The 24581-nt window shown below is 38.5% G+C and overlaps 1 protein-coding gene across 10 annotated transcripts in view; it reads left to right on the top strand.

The window, feature by feature from the left end:
* The window catches only part of LOC117331622, a 52855-nt gene extending 30039 nt beyond the window's left edge, over positions 1–22816 (top strand). For 5 of the 10 annotated variants that reach the window (XM_033890451.1, XM_033890449.1, XM_033890448.1 and 2 more), the window contains 5 exons: positions 2283–2425; positions 4244–4417; positions 11936–11995; positions 16853–16904; positions 18692–22816. In XM_033890451.1, coding sequence (XP_033746342.1) covers positions 2283–2425; positions 4244–4417; positions 11936–11995; positions 16853–16904; positions 18692–18709 — 447 coding nt within the window. In that variant the 3' untranslated portion in view covers positions 18710–22816. The remainder of the gene's footprint in view (positions 1–2282; positions 2426–4243; positions 4418–11935; positions 11996–16852; positions 16905–18691) is intronic. The other 5 variants (XR_004533613.1, XR_004533615.1, XR_004533614.1 and 2 more) reach the window with 5 other exon arrangements.
* Positions 22817–24581: the final 1765 nt, after the last annotated feature.

Below are 24581 nucleotides of genomic sequence, written 5' to 3'. Positions count from 1 at the left end.
TCCTCCTCACCCGACACAATGTAGTCCCCGGCATGTTTCTGGTAAGTTACACCTATCCCTCCTCCTCACCTAACACAATGTAGTCCCCGGCATGTTTCTGATAAGTTACACCCACCCCTCCTCCTCTCCCGGCACAATGTAGTCCCCGGCATGTTTCTGGTAAGTTACACCCACCCCTCCTCCTCACCCGGCACAATGTAGTCCCCGGCATGTTTCTGGTAAGTTACACCTATCCCTCCTCCTCTACTAACACAATGTAGTCCCCGGCATGTTTCTGGTAAGTGACACCCAGCCCCTCCTCCTCTACTAACACAATGTAGTCTCCGGCATGTTTCTGGTAAGTTACACCTATCCCTCCTCCTCTACTAACACAATGTAGTCCCCGGCATGTTTCTGGTAAGTGACACCCACCCCTCCTCCTCACCCGACACAATGTAGTCCCCGGCATGTTTCTGGTAAGTTACACCCACCCCTCCTCCTCTCCTAACATAATGTAGTCCCCGGCATGTTTCTGGTAAGTTACACCTATCTCTCCTCCTCACCCGGCATAATGTAGTCCCCGGCATGTTTCTGGTAAGTTACACCTATCTCTCCTCCTCACCCGACACAATGTAATCCCCGGCATGTTTCTGGTAAGTTACACCTATCCCTCCTCCTCACCCGACACAATGTAGTCCCCGGCATGTTTCTGGTAAGTTACACCCACCCTCCTCCTCTCCTAACATAATGTAGTCCCCGGCATGTTTCTGGTAAGTTACACCTATCTCTCCTCCTCACCCGACACAATGTAGTCCCCGGCATGTTTCTGGTAAGTTACACCTATCCCTCCTCCTCTACTAACACAATGTAGTCCCCGGCATGTTTCTGGTAAGTTACACCTATCTCTCCTCCTCACCCGGCATAATGTAGTCCCCGGCATGTTTCTGGTAAGTTACACCTATCTCTCCTCCTCACCCGGCATAATGTAGTCCCCGGCATGTTTCTGGTAAGTTACACCCACCCCTCCTCCTCTACTAACACAATGTAGTCCCCGGCATGTTTCTGGTAAGTTACACCCACCCCTCCTCCTCACCCGACACAATGTAGTCCCCGGCATGTTTCTGGTAAGTTACACCTATCTCTCCTCCTCACCCGGCACAATGTAGTCCCCGGCATGTTTCTGGTAAGTTACACCCACCCCTCCTCCTCTACTTACACAATGTAGTCCCCAGCATGTTTCTGGTAAGTTACACCTATCCCTCCTCCTCACCCGGCACAATGTAGTCCCCGGCATGTTTCTGGTAAGTGACACCCACCCCTCCTCCTCTACTAACACAATGTAGTCCCCGGCATGTTTCTGGTAAGTTACACCCACCCTCCTCCTCTACTAACACAATGTAGTCCCCAGCATGTTTCTGGTAAGTTACACCTATCCCTCCTCCTCACCCGGCATAATGTAGTCCCCGGCATGTTTCTGGTAAGTTACACCCAGCCCCTCCTCCTCACCCGACACAATGTAGTCCCCGGCATGTTTCTGGTAAGTTACACCTATCCCTCCTCCTCACCCGACACAATGTAGTCCCCGGCATGTTTCTGGTAAGTTACACCTATCTCTCCTCCTCACCCGACACAATGTAGTCCCCGGCATGTTTCTGGTAAGTTACACCCACCCCTCCTCCTCACCCGACACAATGTAGTCCCCGGCATGTTTCTGGTAACTTACACCTATCCCTCCTCCTCTACTAACACAATGTAGTCCCCAGCATGTTTCTGGTAACACCCAGCCCATCCTCCTCAAGGCTTTTTCTGAGGGCTTTTTGGGGCCGATAATGGGCCCCATTCCCAATTGAAGTTAATTCCTATTTAGGTCAAATTTCCAAAATTAGCAGTTTACTCCTGAAAAACTCTTTCCCAATTCACCAATTTTCTTCCCAAAAATAAGGCAAAAAGGCACCATCCCAAACTTGGGTGAAAAAACCCTGCTCCTCACTTGGCATGATGTAGTCCAAGGCTTGTTTCTGGTAAGTTAATTACACCTAGATCCTTCTCCTCAACCGACAAAATCTAGTCCCTGGCATTTTTCTGGTAATTTAAACCCAGCTCCTTCTCCTGACACCCACACAATAAAGTCCACATCATGTTTCTGGAAAGTTAAACTTTAAGCCCCTTCTCCTCAACTGACAAAATGTAGTCCCTGGCATGTTTCCTCTCGCCCCTCATCTTGTAAACACAACACAGTTCTAGTTGGATATATGACATTTTTTATCATCAAACTTTGTTAAATTGAAGTCTTCTTGTTACAGATGTACCTCAATGGAAAACTTCTATTCTGTGATCACATTTTCAATGGTTATGGAAATGCAAGGAAAGACTTCCGAAAACAGATTATGAAGTCAAGGGTTCAAGCAATGCAAGGTTACTCTCTACCAAGGGATTTTAGATTCAGGTACAGGCATACCAGTACTTACCTACATTTACTTACCTTTCATTGAAAATTTCATTTCCTTTATTTAAACTAACCTGTCTTACAATGTTAATAGATAGTTTGATCTCAAGAAGCAGATTTTTTGTATAAAATGTATATATGTGATTTAAATTTTCATTTCTGTTTTTATTAAAAAAAAAGGACATTTTTTCTCCTCTGATTTTTAAAGTATTTTATCAGCTCTCAAAGTACATAGTTTTGGTTAAAAAATGTAGAAAGAATTGTTTGGTGAAATATATAAAATGCTTGGATTATTCAATTCAAAAGTTTGTGAAGAAAATTCCTTGCCACAGTGACAAGGGAAATAACTCAAAAGTTTATCTTTTGTTTGTAATTCATCTTGATATGAAGTAGAATACACCAATTTATAAAAGAAAACCATTTGGAACTCTTCACAATTAGAACTGTTGCAGTTTGTACTATTTTTAAACCCCGACTGGAAGCCAGTTAACTGTTAAAGCCACATACTCCCATAGACTTAATATATACCTAACAAATTATCGCGGATCAAAAACTGGAGGAAAATGTGTTTTAATGAGAGTGTACAGGAAATTCCCAAAAATAGTAACTGGGTCCGACGGACCAAGTTTCTATGCGAAATAGTCCCATAATGCAACGAGCGGGTTATTAGTCTATACAAAATGTGTGAGCCTGCCAAAACACAGACAGATTTGGCAAAAAGAAATGTAAAAGGGACTGGAATCGGCAAAACCCGAGTATTTCCTTTGGAAAGGAAATGATTCGTTGGCACTTAGCGAGAAAAGAATAGGGACTAGACTTGAATTCCAATTTTGCCAGACGACTATTGGATTGCTTGTTAGCTTTTGAACATTGCCAACTTCACCGAACTTAAATTTTATCGATATTTTGTTGTATGCATACTGCTACATTTTGAAATTTTAAGTATTTAGATGTATGTTTGTTGATTTTTATTAGGCAAAGTTCATGTATACTCGAAATGTAAACAACAGCCATGTGTGTTTATGTGCAGTGCACGTTGTTATAGCCTCATTATTGGCTCCGTGACAAATTTCACAATAAAAATAAATCCTTGAGTTGTTTTTATACACTGATGTCTCAAGGACTCCCCCAGTCAAGCGTCCAGGCCAGTGGTCATTTTAATGTTAGGAGAGTGTGAATGAGCATCTTGGATTGCCATTAATACATGTGTGTAACTAGAATTTTAGGTTATTTTGGAGTATGTGGCTTTAAGGTTGTGTCCGTCCATCCTCCCACTATCTAATATCCATGATCTATCTTTTACACTATTTGTCAGTGGAACTTCATACTTATGGATCCATGTTGGTAAGCCAGTGCGCGTTGTATCCAAAGTAGGTCACTGTGACCTACATATTCACTTTTCTGACCTACATTAAAGAAAAAGTTTGTTCAGACTCTTTCTCATTCCCTATTTGTCACTGGGACTTCATACTTGGGATATGAGTTCACCTTATTTGATGATTTTACATCTCATGTGGGGGACAAAATTTGTAGAATAGACTTGTTTTCTTTAAAAGCATGAAATGTGTTCTGTTAAGATAAAATTCCTGTGATACATTGCATTGTATATGTATATCATCATTAAACATCAATCTGAAAATCAAATGGTGTATAAACAACACATTTATAAAGGTAGTTGTTATGTTCAATTAAAATTAAAATGTCTCGTTATAGTTTGGCAAAATATTTAGTTCTTGAAATTAGAATTAGTTAAGCAACATTTGTCTGTGTCTATAAAAAGTGAGATTATAGGTAGTAAATGACTGCTTGTTGTTGTAGTCCATCTCGGGGCCATAGCGGCATGCGTTCAGCATGGGGTGGAGAAATAGGTGGTGCTGGTGTGGATAAGTTTGGTCATCCGGGAACAGGAACCTCATTGGACAGTGCATTGGTGCCAATCAAACGACCAGGCTCCTCTTCCGATAATGGCAAAGACATGATCGACCAAGTGAAGTAAGTACCTGTTCACCAGTGACTAGCTGTCCACTTCAGGGGTCAGTGGAGGTCAACGTTTCAAGTGGAAGCTTATAACAGGGTACAATGGAGGAGAAGGCAAAGACACAAAGGGGTTGTTTAATAACATGATTTTAGTCTTAATAAGTTTGAAACAGAGCAGTTTTATCATATCACAGGGTTTTGAAGGATCATTAAATTGTTATTATTTCAATATAGCTACAGTTCAAAAGGAACAGAATAATGGGTAGTTTTATAACATGACTGGTCTCAGGAAAACACTATGCTGATACCAACAGTAAAAGGTCAGTTAGACAAAGTAGAAGGTCAGTTAGGCAAAGTAGAAGGTCAGTTAGACACAGTACAAGGTCAGTTAGACACAGCAGAAGGTCAGTTAGACATATCAGAAGGTCAGTTAGACACAGCAGAAGGTCAGTTAGACAAAGTAGAAGGTCAGTTACACACAGTAGAAGGTCAGTTAGACATAACAGAAGGTCAGTTAGACATATCAGAAGGTCAGTTAGACATAGCAGTAGGTCAGTTAGACATATCAGAAGGTCAGTTAGACATATCAGAAGGTCAGTTAGACACAATAGAATGTCAGTTAGACATAGCAGAAGGTCAGTTAGACATATCAGAAGGTCAATTAGACATATCAGAAGGTCAATTAGACATATCAGAAGGTCAGTTAGACATATCAGAAGGTCAATAAGACATATCAGAAGGTCAGCTAGACACAGTAGAAGGTCAGTTAGACATATCAGAAGGTCAGTTAGACACAGCAGAAGGTCAGTTAGACATATCAGAAGGTCAATTAGACATAGCAGAAGATCAATTAGACTTATCAGAAGGTCAGTTAGACATAGCAGAAGATCAGTTAGACATATCAGAAGGTCAGTTAGACATATCAGAAGGTCAGTTAGACATAGCAGAAGATCAGTTAGACATAGCAGAAGATCAGTTAGACATATCAGAAGGTCAGTTAGACATAGCAGAAGATCAGTTAGACATATCAGAAGGTCAGTTAGACATATCAGAAGGTCAGTTAGACATATCAGATGGTCAGTTAGACATAGCAGAAGATCAGTTAGACATATCAGAAGGTCAGTTAGACATATCAGAAGGTCAGTTAGACATATCAGAAGGTCAGTTAGACATATCAGAAGGTCAATTAGACATATCAGAAGGTCAATTAGACATATCAGAAGGTCAGTAAGACATATCAGAAGGTCAGTTAGACATATCAGAAGGTCAGTTAGACATAGAAGGTCAGTTAGACAGTAGAAGGTCAGTTAGACATATCAGAAGGTCAGTTAGACATATCAGAAGGTCAGTTAGACATATCAGAAGGTCAATTAGACATATCAGAAGGTCAGTTAGACATATCAGAAGGTCAGTTAGACACAGTAGAAGGTCAGTTAGACATATCAGAAGGTCAGTTAGACATATCAGAAGGTCAGTTGACATATCAGAGGATCACTGAGACATATCAGAAGGTCAGTTAGACACAGTAGAAGGTCAATTAGACATATCAGAAGGTCAGTTAGACATATCAGAAGGTCAGTTAGACATATCAGAGGATCAGTGAGACATAGCAGAAGGTCAGTTGACACAGTAGACTAAGGTCAGCTAGACATATCAGAGACAATCAGAAGGTCAGTTAGACAGTAGAAGGTCAGTTAGACAGTAGTAGAAGGTCAGTTAGACACAGTAGAAGGTCAGTTAGACACAGTAGAAGGTCAGTTAGACACAGCAGAAGGTCAGTTAGACATAGCAGAAGATCAGTTAGACATATCAGAAGGTCAATTAGACATATCAGAAGGTCAGTTAGACATATCAGAAGGTCAATTAGACATATCAGAAGGTCAGCTAGACATATCAGAAGGTCAGCTAGACATATCAGAAGGTCAGCTAGACATATCAGAAGGTCAGCTAGACATATCAGAAGGTCAGTTAGACACAGCAGAATGTCAGTTAGAAAAGAGAAGAAAGGGTCTGAGTTGATAGTCTTGCTCCTTTAGAATTTAATCTGGCATTCACATCTTTGTCCAACATAAATAAATCCTCACTATGTGTTGAGTTAGATGTGATGGGCTACTAATGTTAGTTACGTACACCAGTCTGTCATACATAATAAGGTGTTTGGTAACTAATAACCTGTAATAAACCCACAGCAAAAAACAATATCAAATCATGAGCTGTCATGTTGATGCTGTATTAGGCAAACATCTCTTCAAATTCCCCTAAAAAACATCCTAAGCCTCCTATATAACATTCTTTACTTTAGCCAACAGCTGCTAAAAGATTTAGTTCCATCTAAAAATCACACTGGCTCACTAAGTAAAGCTCACTCAGTTTACTGAGTGATAAACCCAACATTATATATAATGAATGTTCTACAGACAGGACAAAGTATTTCATAAACATATAAATGTCAGACACACGAGTGTTCAATGTGTGTAGTCTACAGACAGGACAAAGTATTTCATACACATATAAATGTCAGACACACATGTGTTCAATGTCTGGTTATATAAATGTCAGACACACAAGTGCTCAGTGTCTAGTCTACAGACAGGACAAAGTATTTCATAAACATATAAATGTCAGACACACGAGTGTTCAATGTCTAGTTATATAAATGTCAGACACACAAGTGCTCAGTGTCTAGTCTACAGACAAGACAAAGTATTTCATAAACATATAAATGTCAGACACACAATTAAGTGTTCAATGTCTAGTTATATAAATGTCAGACACACAAGTGTTCAATGTGTGTAGTCTACAGACAGGACAAAGTATTTCATACACATATAAATGTCAGACACACGAGTGTTCAATGTCTAGTTATATAAATGTCAGACACACAAGTGTTCAATGTGTGTAGTCTACAGACAGGACAAAGTATTTCATAAACATATAAATGTCAGACACACGAGTGTTCAATGTCTAGTTATATAAATGTCAGACACACAAGTGTTCAATGTCTAGTTATATAAATGTCAGACACACAAGTGTTCAATGTCTAGTCTACAGACAGGACAAAGTATTTCATACACATATAAATGTAAGACACATGAGTGTTCAATGTCTAGTCTACAGACAGGACAAAGTATTTCATATACATATAAATGTAAGACACATCAGCATTCTTTGTCTTAAGTATACAGACAGGTCAAATTAATCAATATGTACAATCTTAATGAAGGAAAGTACACATGTATATCTACAATTGTTGACTTTCTTTAAAAATCTGTTTATCCTGTAACTCATCAGTAGATAACAGGTTCTCACAAATTATGTATGTATTTATCTGTGTCATGTTCAGGAATGTTGAAACATCAAAGACTTTGTTGTCACAATTGGGTTTAAAATTATCTTCAATTTCTATTGGATTCTTTAAGAGATAAGTGTTTTAAGTTGGAGACTATTTAGAGATAAATAATTCATCTTTGCATGGTACATATAATGTATATGGATCTAGTTTGCTTTCTGATTTTTTTTATTACTTGTATATAGTGCTGTTATGTTGTATACATTACCTACACACCTCTAGGTAAATACTACCGGGGCCGCGGTGGCCGAGTGGTTAAGGTGTTCCGACACTTTATCACTAGCCCTCCACCGCTCTATGTAAGTACTACCGGGGCCGCGGTGGCCAAGTGTTTAAGGTGTTCCGACACTTTATCACTAGCCCTTCACCTCTAGGTAATTACTACCGGGGCCGCGGTGGCCGAGTGGTTAAGGTGTTCCGACACTTTATCTGACTAGCCCTTCACCTCTAGGTAATTACTACCGGGGCCGCGGTGGCCGAGTGGTTAAGGTGTTCCGACACTTTATCTGACTAGCCCTTCACCTCTAGGTAATTACTACCGGGGCCGCGGTGGCCGAGTGGTTAAGGTGTTCCGACACTTTATCACTAGCCCTTCACCTCTAGGTAATTACTACCGGGGCCGCGGTGGCCGAGTGGTTAAGGTGTTCCGATACTCTATCACAAGACCTCCACCGCTCTAGGTAATTACTACCGGGGCCGCGGTGGCCGAGTGGTTAAGGTGTTCCGACACTTCATCACTAGCCCTCCACCTATAGGTAATTACTACCGGGGTCGCGGTGGCTGAGTGGTTAAGGTGTTCTGACACTTTATCACAAGACCTCCACCGCTCTAAGTAATTACTACCGGGGCCGCGGTGGCTGAGTGGTTAAGGTGTTCTGACACTTTAGCACTAGCCCTCCACCTCTAGGTAATTACTACCGGGGTCTTGGGGCCGAGTGGTCAAGGTGTTCTGACACTTTAGCACTAGCCCTCCACCTCTAGGTAATTACTACCGGGGCCGCGGTGGCTAAGTGGTTAAGGTGTTCCAACACTTTATCACTAGCTCTCTACCTCTAGGTGGTGAGTTCGAAACCGTAGGTTGGTGGTTTTTCTCCGGGTACTCCAGCTTTCCTCAACCTCCAAACCTGGCACGTCCTTAAATGACCCTGGCTGTTAATAGGACATTAAACTAAAAACAAACAAACGAACTACTGGGTAATTCATGTACCCTGTATTCACTCGTATATTTTTGGCGATCATTGTTGGATTCCATAGTAATGTTCATTATATACATATATTTTTGGCGATCATTGTTGGAATCCATAGTATTATGTTCATTATATACAGAATGTACATATATTTTTGTGATCATTATTGGAGTCCATATTAATGTTCATTATGTTCATGTACTGACATACGACTCATTCATATGCACATTAGAGAAAAAAAAGAACTATATGGAGTCCACATCTTCAGACAGAATAAATACCTAATAGTAACTGGGGGTATGATGACAATATGGTTTTTAAACATATGTAAACTTCCCAAAGCTGCATGCAATAAACAACTTTCTACTTTGTACCTCTAAAGAGAAATGGCTGTTAGCCTGCTTCAACAGAAAGCCTGCAATTTAAGGCAACTGTACCAGGTATATGTTAAAAATTCTACAGCCTGTTGGGTAAATGCGGGAAGTTACACCATTTTGGGAACGAAACGTACTTTTCATTAGTAAATTTCCCTCAATAATCCGGACGATTTTTTCACCACGAGGAGAAAAAAATGTCGGGGCAAGTCACCCGTGTCGACAGCTGTACAGAATATCGCTTGACACTGTGCATAGTCATAGCGACTGCTGCCAGGTCATAGCCCCGGGTGTTTACCTGTGTTCCAATGTGTAGCTTTTGTTTTTATAACGGTACATTGCTTTTTCTCTACGACCTAATTGTTACAGAATTTATGCACAAACATTCAGTTCAATTTATGATCGGTAATTAACATCAGTAACACTTGTATTGGGTAAACACGGATATCGGGATTGTAACACCGTTAACGTTACGTGAAACGACGACTCGTTGAAAGTTGCATGTTATTAATTACATACACATTTACGTATTAAGCAGTGATCACAAGAACTGGGTTGATTACACACAAATTAGTCAATAGTCTTCTGATACTTAACTAAGCGTCACATTGTTAAGTGAATACGGGTTGAATAATTATCGGACATCTTGGGTAGTTCTCGCTGGTGTCGCGTACTTTTAAATAGATAGCTTGGGGTTTCTGGTACGTAAAAATCATAAAAAAAACATAGACTGACAGTAAGTTGTAAAATCGGGATATTTTATTTAAGGTATTTAACGTTTGTAATTTCTACTTGTTTGTGAACCTCCGGGACATGACACATGTGTGTTGTTTGTAGGTCACATATGCCCACTATAAATAAAACAACTTTCGCTTTACATGTTCTTTTAAAAACAGTTTATTTTTTACTTTCTACAAAACAAAAAAAAGAATCATATGAGAAGTATATTTATTGTTAAAAAGTCTGACAATTAGACGTGTTTATGAAACGTCCCGGATTGTATATAATCAAGGGAGATAACTCTTACACAACAATTTTTTTGACCTGGTACACGAAATTCGGCAGTCCAGAAAACTCGTAATCCGGACGGTTTGGACTGGGAACGAAGGTGTTCGGATTATCGAGGGTCCACTGAATAATGTAAAATTAGGATCTACAAAGTTGGTATCATGCATGACACTCATGAAACAATTATTAGCATGATAGTTTTTAACATAATGTATATCTAAAAAATTTCCTCGATTTGGCCAATTTGATTTTCAAGAAATACCAAGGAAAAACACCACTGTACAGATACAACCTTTTAAAGTATCACTTACAATGTAAATATCACTTTTAATTGCTATTCAAATAAGAATTATCATTGCCATGTGACAAATTTTAACAAACAATAATGATTGGTTTCCTGTCAATATTTGATGTAAAAACATACTGAAGCACAATGCTTCTAGTGTGAAATTAAGATCTCCTGTATATAAAGTTATATGGCTATATATAGTGTTGTGCCTGTGGGACCCCAGATCCTTGTCTGTCTTGTCAAAGGTTTAGATGCTACAGAAGGTTAATCTCTGTTACTTACATAAATTTGAAAGTTAAAAACTTTAGCATAAAACACTGAAGTACCAGCTTTGTTTTCTATGATAAAGATAATCTGTAGTTATGTCTTTTAACTTATGCTCTCATTCTCCATGTACGCTGTAATCAATTTCACTGATTTTGTTCCACAAAACCCATCACTGCTTTCCCAAGCTTTCTATTTATTGACTGTGTTTTTCGTCCCCTATGTAGCATTTGTGACAGCTTAAATCACACTCCTTCCCTGTTTTTAGTCCCCTATGTAGCATTTGTGACAGCTAAAATCACACTCCTTCCATTCCACACTAGTATCCACAGAGGTAATCTGTACTTCTGCTGGTTACATGCACTTATATAGTCCCTGCTGAATGTGATGTTGCTTTCTCCTCGAACCCATATCCTATGTAATGTATACACATTGACATTTAGCATCATTAAAATAAACATAAAAAACATGGATGTTACTCCGACAAAATTGGATTTATCAAAAAACCTGTTAATTTCAGAATTTCAAACTTGATACGTTGTATGTTGGTCTTCGGAGGTTGTCCACAGCCCTGGATATTTGTTGATATGTAAAAATATGTCCACAGCCCTTGATATGTTTGTCGATGGGTAAAAATATGTCCACAGCCTTGGATATTTGTCGATGGGTAAAAATATGTCCACAGCCCTAGATATTTGTTGATAGGTAAAAATATGTCACAGCCTTGGATATTTGTCGATCGGTGAAAAAATGATCTCTTCAGACAATGAATACCTGTACTGGGGGTATGTCCTTGCATGTATTCATATCATTATGCTTTTTTAACATGCAAACCTTCCAAAGCTGCAATAGACACCTTGCCGATGTCTCATACTTACAATATCTCAGTGCATTGCTTCATTTAATTGTAAGATTTATTTTATGTTGGTGCATCGTTATTTTAGTGGCTGAATCATGTTCTTGTGTATATTTTGTAAAATTACTGGCAATTTTTAGTTGGTAAATGACGGGATTATATGCCCAGAAATGATAACATTCCTATTCTGTTTCTTCCCAACCTAGGGAGATTTATGTTCGTCTCGGACCTTTGCTTAACATGCAACAGCAAACCACGAAGAAGAGGTAAACGGTGAAATCTCCCGTGTACAGTTCACATTCACGATAGATTGTGGTTGTCATCACATAACCTAAATGTTCTCTGGCATAACGTCTTATATTTCATTTTTTTTTTCTCCTTTTTTGTATCAACTTTCAAATATTACATAAGAAAACAACTTCTTGGTTTTGGCTTTGGATTTCAATTATATTATTCTTTCTTTTTTGGAATATTTGGTGCAACTGCAGAAAATACTGCTTTTGATGCTGTCTTCATTTGTAACATGTTATATAATAATATGTATAGGGCTTATATCCAGATCTAGAAACATTTTCAAATCTCATTATAATTCAGTGGTATTTACAAAAAAAAACACGAAATATGTAAATGATATTGAATTAAACTTTCAGCAGCATCGGAAAATATCAGAGATATGTAAATCAGAAGACGAAAAAAAGGGCCCTGGTATTACTGGTCAGAAACATTATAATCTGTAGCAATAACGATCACAAACCAAGTGCATGCATCACCGTATTATGATCTAAAAGGCGACGGGCATGAGTAGAGGAGGGGAGTCTAGCTGTGTGATGGCAAATTATAAAGACCTGATCTTTCTATTAATTATTACAATTTTGTATTTCAATTATTGAATATAAGAAGCAAATGAAATAAAAGAATAAAAAAATGATTCAGTGATTTAGTACCTACATAGTATACAATAAATTGATAAAGTGTTGTGTATTTCCTGTGTTGTTGTGTAGTTAAGCAGGTGTGGCCCTGCTTGTTGTAGGGTATTGAGCAGCAGATGCATGACTGCATACTCTAGCTTCAAGGTATCCATATATTTAATACCCATGGTTTGACAATGCTGTACATAGCATGAATTGTTTGATTTAACTCACATTCAGACTGTAGACAGTAGAAGGCTGATTTTGTGTTCGTAAAATTATGTTGAATTTTCCTTAATTTGTTTTATTTTTTCAGTAAAGACTCATCAATAATGTGTTGTGTTTTTTTTCATAGATAAGTTTTAATGTTTTATTTAGTTTTTTCTTGTCAATAAAAAAAGGTAAATGTTATGCAAGGTTATTGTTTGAGAACATAAACAAGGTCACAACTAAAAATAGCACCATTGTAACATATCACTGTAGATACCTATTGGAATCTTACAAAACAATATACATACGTTACATACATTTATATTGGTAACTTGCCTACTGATGTAGTGCGCAGCCCTATGAAAATCCTACCTGTGTATTTGTCTGGCTTCCTTCACCTTTGCAGATGTCATTTGATATATGTTCCAGCTACACAGACTGTGATATTTATGATAATTGGAAATATTCATTTAACTCCTCCTTCTGACATTCCCCATGTCCTTCCCATATTTCTTTATATTATTATATTCCACCTTAACTACCCATTTTTTAACTAAACATTCTCCAAACTGGATGATACTCCTCAAATTACCTCCTGACCCCAACCTTCCCCATTTCCATTATTCCTTATATCTGCACATGACATCCGTAATGTATGTTATGAATCCCTCACCTACACAGTCTCCTGTATGGAGGAATCCCTCACCTACACAGTCTCCTGTATGGAGGAATCCCTCACCAACACAGTCTCCTGTATGGAGGAATCCCTCCCCTACACAGTCTCCTGTATGGAGGAATCCCTCACCTACACAGTCTCCTGTATGGAGGAATCCCTCACCTACACAGTCTCCTGTATGGAGGAATCCCTCACCTACACAGTCTCCTGTATGGAGGAATCCCTCACCTACACAGTCTCCTGTATGGAGGAATCCCTCACCTACACAGTCTCCTGTATGGAGGAATCCCTCCCCTACACAGTCTCCTGTATGGAGGAATCCCTCACCTACACAGTCTCCTGTATGGAGGAATCCCTCACCTACACAGTCTCCTGTATGGAGGAATTCCTCACCTACACAGTCTCCTGTATGGAGGAATCCCTCACCTACACAGTCTCCTGTATGAAGGAATCCCTCACCTACACAGTCTCCTGTATGGAGGAATCCCTCACCTACACAGTCTCCTGTATGGAGGAATCCCTCACCTACACAGTCTCCTGTATGGAGGAATCCCTCACCAACACAGTCTCCTGTATGGAGGAATCCCTCACCAACACAGTCTCCTGTATGGAGGAATCCCTCACCTACACAGTCTCCTGTATGGAGGAATCCCTCACCTACACAGTCTCCTGTATGGGGGAATCCCTCACCTACACAGTCTCCTGTATGGAGGAATCCCTCACCTACACAGTCTCCTGTATGGAGGAATCCTTCACCTACAGTCTCCTGTATGGGGGAATCCCTCACCTACACAGTCTCCTGTATGGAGGAATCCCTCACCTACACAGTCTCCCGTAGGGAGGAATCCTTCACCTACACAGTCTCCTGTATGGAGGAATCCCTCACCTACACAGTCTCCTGTATGGAGGAATCCCTCACCTACGCAGTCTCCTGTATGGAGGAATCCCTCACCTACACAGTCTCCTGTATGGAGGAATCCCTCACCTACACAGTCTCCAGTATGGAGGAATCCCTCACCTACACAGTCTCCTGTATGGAGGAATCCCTCACCTACACAGTCTCCTGTATGGAGGAATCCCTCACCTACACAGTCTCCTGTATGGATGAATCCCTCACCTACACAGTGTCCTGTATGGAGGAATCCCTCACCTACACAGTCTCCTGTATGGAAGAATCCCTCACCTACACAGTCTCCTGTATGGAGGAATCCCTCACCTACACAGTCTCCTGTATGGAGGAATCCCTCACCTACGCAGTCTCCTGTATGGAGGAATCCCTCACCTACGCAGTCTCCTGTATGGAAGAATCCCTCACCTACGCAGTCTCCTGTATGGAGGAATCCCTCACCTACGCAGTCTCCTGTATGGAGGAATCCCTCACCTACGCAGTCTCCTGTATGGAGGAATCCCTCACCAACACAGTCTCCTGTATGGAGGAATCCCTCACCTACACAGTCTCCTGTATGGAGGAATCCCTCACCTACACAGTCTCCTGTATGGAAGAATCCCTCACCTACACAGTCTCCTGTATGGAGGAATCCCTCACCTACGCAGTCTTCTGTATGGAGGAATCCCTCACCTACGCAGTCTCCTGTATGGAGGAATCCCTCACCTACACAGTGTCCTGTATGGAGGAATCCCTCATCTACACAGTCTCCTGTATGGAGGAATCCCTCACTAACACAGTCTCCTGTATGGAGGAATCCCTCACCTGCACAGTCTCCTGTATGGAGGAATCCCTCACCAACACAGTCTCCTGTATGGAGGAATCCCTCATCTACACAGTCTCCTGTATGGAGGAATCCCTCACTAACACAGTCTCCTGTATGGAGAAATCCCTCACCTACACAGTCTCCTGTATGGAGGAATCCCTCACCAACACAGTCTCCTGTATGGATGAATCCGTCACCTACACAGTGTCCTGTATGGAGGAATCCCTCACCTACACAGCCTCCTGTATGGAGGAATTCTTCACCTACACAGTCTCCTGTATGGAGGAATCCCTCACCTACACAGTCTCCTGTATGGGGGAATCCCTCACCTACACAGTCTCCTGTATGGAGGAATACCTCACCTACACAGTCTCCTGTATAGACGAATCTCTCACATACGCAGTCTCCAGTATGGGGGAATCCCTCACCTACACAGTCTCCTGTATGGGGGAATCCCTCACCTACACAGTCTCCTGTATAGAGGAATCCCTCACCTACACAGTGTCCTGTATAGAGGAATCCCTCACCTACACAGTCTCCTGTATAGAGGAATCCCTCACCTACACAGTCTCCTGTATGGGGGAATCCCTCACCTACACAGTCTCCTGTATGGAGGAATCCCTCACCTACACAGTCTCCTGTATGGATGAATCCCTCACCTACACAGTCTCCTGTAGGGAGGAATCCCTCACCTACACAGTCTCCTGTATGGAGGAATCTCTCACCAACACAGTCTCCTGTATGGAGGAATCTCTCACCTACACAGTCTCCTGTATGGAGGAATCCCTCAACTACGCAGTCTCCTGTATGGAGGAATCCCTCACCTACACAGTCTCCTGTATGGAGGAATCCCTCACCTACACAGTCTCCTGTAGGGATGAATCCCTCACCTACACAGTCTCCTGTAGGGAGGAATCCCTCACCAACACAGTCTCCTGTATGGAGGAATCCCTCACCAACACAGTCTCCTGTATGGAGGAATCCCTCACCAACACAGTCTCCTGTATGAAGGAATCCCTCACCAACACAGTATCCTGTATTGATCATGTCTTGTCCAGTGTTTGTTGTTCCTGTTTGTATTCTATGTGGTTTGTTTGCTAGCAGTGTGCTGGTTGACCGGAAGCTTTGCTTGGCAACTCAACTATTTTATTTGGTGGATATCTAGTATTTATTTTACATCTTAATACAAATTTGCTTTAAAATAATCTTGTTTATTATGTGAGTAGAATTTGTTAGAATTAAAAAAAAAATGGTTTGGTTTTTTATTTTATTTCATTTTTTTAGCTTATATTTAACAACAAAAGTCCAATAAATATTATCAATGTCATTTATTTTCTGTGTTATTTGAGAGCTTTTGTATACAGTAAACTTTTTTCAAAACATAATTGAAATTTCTATCGATCAAGTGTTCATGATTAAAGTATTGAGTCATTGAGAAAAAAGACAGAAATAGCAGCTTTGCAGAACACATTATTTTATGTATATGTAATTACATTGTCTGCATTTTTAACCATCGTAATGCAGAGCATGATTAAAACCGGTGCAAGCCATGTAGCTTTATTATGTCAATGCATGCATTATTTGTGCGTAAATGTGCAGGTGTTTCCATTTGAACAGATCTCGCTTGCACAGTCATCGACCATATGTTCCCAATCTTACGACATTCCAGGTAATTGGCGGTTTTGGTATCTGTACGGGGCCTATATAGTACTGTATTGTTTAATGTTTAACTCTATATGTCGATCATATTGTTCATAACCTCACATTCTGTCTTTGTCATCCTCAAAACTCTACTCAAAAACATGTTGAACTTACTTACAAATTCGAGATTTAAAACATGTTGAACTTACTTACAAATCTGAGATTCAAAACATGTTGAAACTACTTACAAATCTGAGATTTAAAACATGTTGAACTCGACTTAGGAATCCGAGATTCAAAACATGTTGAACTCGATTTAGGAATCTGAGATTCAAAACATGTTGATCTCGACATAGGAATTTGAGATTCAAAACATGTTGAACTCGACTTAGGAATCTGAGATTCAAAACATGTTGAACTCGACATAGGAATTTGAGATTCAAAACATGTTGAACTCGACTTAGGAATCTGAGATTTTGTAACGGTAGTGGTGACTCAGTTCATGTGTTCCTGTGGTTCAGTGGGTTTGGTGTCTATGACTTCATTAAATCTTCATACACTAGAAATACTGCAGATTATGATACCTAATTTTCCCTGACAGAAATCATGGATATTTAATGGAAGAACCTTAGTCTACTTGAAGTAATTAGACTTGATACACACTGAAGGATACAACTAATTGTCTCTGTGTATAAAGATTTCCATTGGTCAAGACCCTGAAATCTTGAATTCATAAAACTTTGTTGAAATCAGCTTTTGTTCCTTTGTTCATTAAAATTGATTTTTTTTTTTTTTGTATTATAGCCTCGTTGTCCATTAAAATTGGAATTTTTTTTTATCATAGCCTTATTATCCATCAAATTTGGATTTTCATAATAACCCTTTTGTCCATTAAAATTGGGTATTTATTATATAGCCCAGTTGTTCATTAAAATTGCATTTTTAGCCCCATTGTCATTTAAATTGAATTTTTTATAATAGCCCAGTCTGCCATTAAAATTAAATTTTTATAATAGCCCTTAGGCCTATTGCCCATTAAAATTGGATTTTTATAACAGCCCTAGGCCTATTGCCCATTAAAATTGGATTTTTATAACAGCCCTAGGCCTATTGCCCATTAAAATTGGATTTTTATAAGAGCCCTAGGTCTATTGCCCATTAAAATTGGATTTTTATTATAGCCCAGTTGTCCATTAAAATTGAATTTTTTCCAATTTACTGTATTACAAAACCAATTTTGCTTCGTAAGTTAAGATGAGGATCAATAAAATAAAATATTATCATTTGGCAGGATCATGACTTAAATGGTTTACATCCTATTTTTTCTGTTTTGCTCTACTGTTCATCCTTACCTCCTGTCCGTCCTGTCTTATCCATCTATCCTTGTATGGATTCACACATCTAGTCTTACACTCTCTTTGTTGTGTACATTGTTTTCTATTTTGTTTTGCAATGCTGTATTTTACAAATGTGTAGATGACTGTCAGGGTGTGGCACAATATCAATGTAGTTAGAATCCAGTAAATCTTACTGTACATGTATACACTTTGTAACCATTTAAAGCACCAGGTTCCTTTCCAAGCTGGATTTTGATAGAGGCCTTTGTTAACTTTTGGTGACTATATTTTGTTATTGAATAAGTAAACAGAATGTGTGGATGTTTCTTGTAAAACAAGAAAATACTTTTAAGTTTAACAATAAACCATACATGTATTGAAGTAGTTGATGTTGTTTTTTCTCAGAAATATTTCAATATTTCATGAAGTGTATTGTTTCCTAAATTTTACTAATTTTAGTCTTATCTTCTCTTTGTAGAAAACTGGAGTCCACTAGAGTAATAACAATGAGTTTGTCTCCGGGAGGATTCCGGCACATCGATGTAAGACGTCATCTGTCAGCTCCAGGAAGGAGAATGCAGGGGACAGTTACGTGACCGTTGTAGGACATACCTCAGCTTGACACAGCAACATCCTGTAGGATCACACCCATCTCATCATATAAAATGAACGAGGCAAATGAATGATGTCTCGTTTATTTCAATATTTATTGACCCGCCGACTGTGATAACCTACCATTATACATATTTACATATGGAAATATGGTAATTCCTATTAGCTAGTGGAGTTCTATGTCTGATGTCTCAGACATGTGGACTACCTAAGTATAGACAAGTGCCAACGATAGTGAAGACATATTTCTTGACTTCATCAGATGAGTGCCTATTGTTTTAAGAAAATCCATTGTACTGCATGTATGTTGTTTTTCAGAAAAGTTAGAATTTTTTCACTGCTTGTGGAAATTCTTCGATGATTGTGGCCTAAAATTACAAAAAAAACTTCGAATACATGAAGATATTATTGTTTTGGGGTATATTTTATTTCTTATTTTTTCTTTAATTCTGTTAAAATCTGGTTTGAAATTAATTTGATACCCGTGTAATTTTGTCTAATTGTAATTAATAACCATTTCATCAAATAAAAATCAATGTCAGGCCACTTACCAAAAGTTGATATTCTTATGTTGGTTGTTTATGAGAACGGGCTAACCTCTGAACAAAGGGTGAGATTGGAATACTGTATACAATCAACTTAAACACATTGGATCTGCGATATTTACAAAAAAACATGGTATGTTTTAATTGATACAATATAATGTGATTTTTCTATGTGAGAAATCAGTAGGTCATTATTATTGGTATGATATTAATCAGTTGGCAGAAAACAATTGTCAATATCTATTTAATAACAATTATGTCAGTGAAAACAAAACAATGTATGGTAGTTTTTAATCCAATTATTCCACTTAACAATTGTCTAATAACTGGACAAACATTTTTCTCATGAATATCGTAGATCCTGTGATGTTGAAATACCATTCCTGACCTGCAGTTTAAAACTGGTATGTAAGTACCCAGTCAGTTTTATAAATCACCACCTCTATAGACAAGTGGCAAAAACAGTCCCCTTCTTTTGTTCTTGTATATTTTTGAATTGATTTAAGTTCCACTCTGGGCAAGAGTCTAAAAGCAGTCATACATTGTAAGATGGTTTGAAATGAAGTTGTTTTTAAATTGAATCTACTGTTATAGACTCCCCCCAATGAAACTATACTATTTACATCTGTACCTACAAATTGTGATAGATGAAGAGAGCATCATATGCTGTAGAACTCATTGCCATATAAACTGCCAATACATGTATTTCTTTCTTTGTCATGTAATGCAATAGATTTGGATTCTACAGACTATGTTATTCCAATATATAATGAAATATACCAATCTTCTGTTTTAAATTGTTTTTGAATACAACTTAATGGTTGGAATGGATTGTGTTTTATAAGTTAAAACCTCTATTCATTATGCTCATTTTTATTGAAAAGTATTATATAACTTGTTTGAATGTCTGTAATTCCAGAAAAGTTACTGTGATATGAAGATAGTAGCCTTGTTGATTGCACTCTTGCATTGTAGTGTTGTCAGAATGACCTCTCACCTTTACCTTCATGACTTTTCCCAAGAATTGAAGTAGCTGTTGTCTTATGTATGTTTATACAAAATCACATCATTCCACAGTTTTTTCAAAACTAGATAAAGACAGACATTTCAGTTTACCCCAGATAGATTTTGAAGTGGACAAATCAATAGAGGTTTTTTTAAAGATACTTGTAGATCTAAGTCAAGTCTTCCAGGAGAGATCAGATTGTTATAGAAAACAATTTTAAATTGAAATGGACAAAGCCATAACAGTTAGCACAAAAAATATTCCAGCATGCCTTTTCACAACATTTGAAAGAAAATAAAGTATTAGTAGGATTCTTAGTCATAAGGTTCAGATTAGAGGTCATTATGTCAGCTGAGAGTGCTAAAGTCCAGATCAGAGGTCATGACGTCAGCACTATAATTACTCAGTTACTATATATAGCCTGTGCTGAGAGCTGAGAGTCCTAAGGTCCAGATCAGAGGTCATTACGTCAGCACTATAATTACTCAGTTACTATATATAGCCTGTGCTGAGAGCTGAGAGTCCTTAGGTCCAGATCAGAGGTCATTACGTCAGCACTATAATTACTCAGTTACTATATATAGCCTGCGCTGAGAGCCGAGTGTCCTAAGGTCCAGATCAGAGGTCATTACGTCAGCACTATAATTACTCAGTTACTATATATAGCCTGTGCTGAGAGCCGAGTGTCCTAAGGTCCAGATCAGAGGTCATTTCCTCAGCACTATAATTACTCAGTTACTATATATAGCCTGTGCTGAGAGCCCGAGTGTCCTTAGGTCCAGATCAGAGGTCATTACGTCAGCACTATAATTACTCAGTTACTATATATAGCCTGTGCTGAGAGCCGAGTGTCCTAAGGTCCAGATCAGAGGTCATTTCCTCAGCACTATAATTACTCAGTTACTATATATAGCCTGTGCTGAGAGCCGAGTGTCATTAGGTCCAGATCAGAGGTCATTACCTCAGCACTATAATTACTCAGTTACTATATATAGCCTGTGCTGAGAGCCGAGTGTCCTTAGGTCCAGATCAGAGGTCATTACGTCAGCACTATAATTACTCAGTTACTATATATAGCCTGTGCTGTTTTCTCAGCTCACTGTTAATTTTACCAAATTGATGAAGAAAATGCCAAATACATGTTGATTTTTTATTTTGCTCTGTACACTATGTACATTGTTTTCTCTTTATTAGAGATTGTTATGTCCATCATTATGTTTATTTTCCCTGTTTGCCACAGTTTTGTTGTTTGTTCTATATACACATTGCATTGTATTATAATTAAAGTATTCGCTGTATCGACTGCATTTGATGATCAAGTTGAATCCCTTTCTTTATACAACCTTAAGTCAAATACAATTAACATAAATTAGAGAAAGTGTTTTGTCTGTATCTGTGGTATATGTATGATATATAAATGAAGCCTTGTTAATTACAGACAGTTTTGTTTACATGTTAAATCAGTATTGTCTTGTGTTGCTACATCTGTTTACGTACACAAAATCAATGTATGTATTCACCTGCTTACTTCCTTTCCACACATGAGTTACATGTGCAAAGAATGAAGCTGTCTTAAATCTCGTACCATTTAAAAGTATTCTTGATCTTACCAGTTTTATAAAGTAGACTGACTGAAGCTTGAATGACAAGAAGTCATACTTGGCAACTTTTGTGGAAGGTTGTGCAGATTCCAATTTCTAAGCCTAAGTAGAAAATTACATATATAGAACAACATTGACAAACTTATACATAAAACTTTAAAAATTCCATTATGCTCTTTAATTCTGGGGAACTTATTCATGTTTGAAATTATTGGTAATAAAAAATTAAGGTAAAATATTGATTTGTACCTGTGATGATATTTGTATAAGGTTTAACTGACTGTCAACTTGTAACTGTGGTGATATTTGTATAAGGTTTACCAAGGTAACTGTCTGTCACCCATGTAACCGTGGTGATATTTGTATCAGGTTAAACTGTCTGTCACCCATGTAACCATGGTGATATTTGTATCAGGTTAAACTGTCTGTCACCCTTGTAACCATGGTGATATTTGTATAAGGTTAAACTGTCTGTCACCCTTGTAACCATGGTGATATTTGTATAAGGTTAAACTGTCTGTCACCCTTGTAACCATGGTGATATTTGTATAAGGTTAAACTGTCTGTCACCCTTGTAACCATGGTGATATTTGTATAAGGTTAAACTGTCTCTCACCCTTGGCCTTTAAAGTGAGGCAATTGAGATGAGTTTAATGGCTCATATTTACAGAATAACATATATGCTGTATTAGTGATTATGTTGACAGAGATATACCTCCTGGGAATTATTTATAGAATCTGTAAGATTAATCATCAGTGATTCACTGATACAGTTAATACAGTGATTCATGATCATCATGATTGTAAAAAAAAAACAAAAAAAAACCTTAAAGTTGTATTAGATTGCTTTATGTGACCTCATGCTGATTATAACAATGCTTCCGTTAATTACATGTGTCCAGCTTGTTAAAGAGATTTGTCACTTTGTTCACTCGTTAGAATGCTGGACATTTTGTTTGGTGTAGCTAAGTTTCAATGTGGTGGTACCTTTAACTTTTGTTATTCTTGAATATTTAAATTTTTAAACACATAACTGTCTCTTAAATTAACATTTGAACGTTTACAGCATTGAGATTTAGATAGACCTAAGGTGATGAAAATTCCCTACATATGGATGCATGCATAAGAGTATGATAGTGTTCGAGAGTAGAGATCTATGCTAGGCAGGGACACGTGGGGGGGGGGGGGGGGGGGGGGGGGGGGGGGGGGGGGGTGAGGATGAGGATGTACACATATACATGGTAGTTCAAGGACATTCATTTTACACATAAACTGTACATGTAGTTCGAGGACGTATATTGTACACATTTGTAGTTCGAAGATGTACATTGGACACATATGTAGTTTGAGGACATACATTGTACACTTACGTAGTTCCTGGACATACATGTACATTGTACACTTACATATTTCCAGGACATACATTGTACACATATGTAGTTTGAGGACGTACATTGTACACTTACGTAGTTCCTGGACATACATTGTACACATATGTAGTTCCAGGACATACATTGTACACATATGTAGTTCGAGGACGTACATTGTACACTTATGTAGTTCGTGGACGTACATTGTACACTTATATACATTGTATATGTAGTTTCAGGGTATACATTGTACACATGTACATTTAGTGATGAGGACATTAATTGAACATAGTTTCTGGACATAATGGTGAATTTCAGGATAATGACCATGTGGGGACTGGCATTCTTGTATATGTATGTGTCTGTGTATATGGTGTGTGCATGCTTTAGTGTGAAAGGGATATGTATGCATGTGTAGATATAAACTGGCTTTAACTTATTTGAAGAAATCCAGTACTAAGTATGTACTCTAGCTGCAATGCTCTTACTATCTACTGCAAGAGGGCTGGTCGACTTTCCATACTATATTTTCCACTCAGTGCCTTGTAAAACAAATTTTGCACCATCATAAATAAATGATATTCAAATACTAAAGGTTCATTTGTTATTTTGTAATAAGCTTATTACTGTGTGATACTGAATGAGAAGGCACAGCTAGGCCATGCTAATTGTTTAAGTACAAAAACAGAATGAGACTCAGGGCAGGACAGGTCAGCAGGGCACAGTAGTGTGGCAGTTTAACCCCTAGTATCATCAACAAACCATCTGCACATGTCTCTTGAGATTGACATTTGACATTCAGACTTCAAAAACAATTGCAATGAAGCATGTAACTTTTGTTTTCATCCACCTCCACATATGCATAACAGTCATGTGTTACATTTGATTGTTCTATTTAAATATTGAATACCTCTCCAGCTAAGTACCATAGATTGACCTTTGGATCAAATGACCTTGACCTTTTACCCAGAGACCGACCTTGATATTTGGTCTGTTAACTGGTATAGTTCCCATCAACTTGGCTTCATATTTTCATAAAAAAAATTTCCTCAGTAAAAAACTACAATATTCGACCTTGACTTTTGACCCAGTAACATTGACTTTTGTTCAGTTGACTCTTTGTTTAATTTCAACCAACTTTACTTCAAAATGCTCATCGGTTAAAAGATACATAATTTAACTTTGACCTTTAACATTGACCTTTGGTCAGTTAACTCTTTGTTTAATTCAGACC

Source organism: Pecten maximus, chromosome 7 (genome assembly GCF_902652985.1).
Source record: "Pecten maximus chromosome 7, xPecMax1.1, whole genome shotgun sequence".
In the NCBI taxonomy this organism is placed as follows: Eukaryota; Metazoa; Mollusca; class Bivalvia; order Pectinida; family Pectinidae; genus Pecten; species Pecten maximus.
Note: the sequence above shows the minus strand (reverse complement) of the source record. Positions and strands in the feature narration are given on the sequence as shown.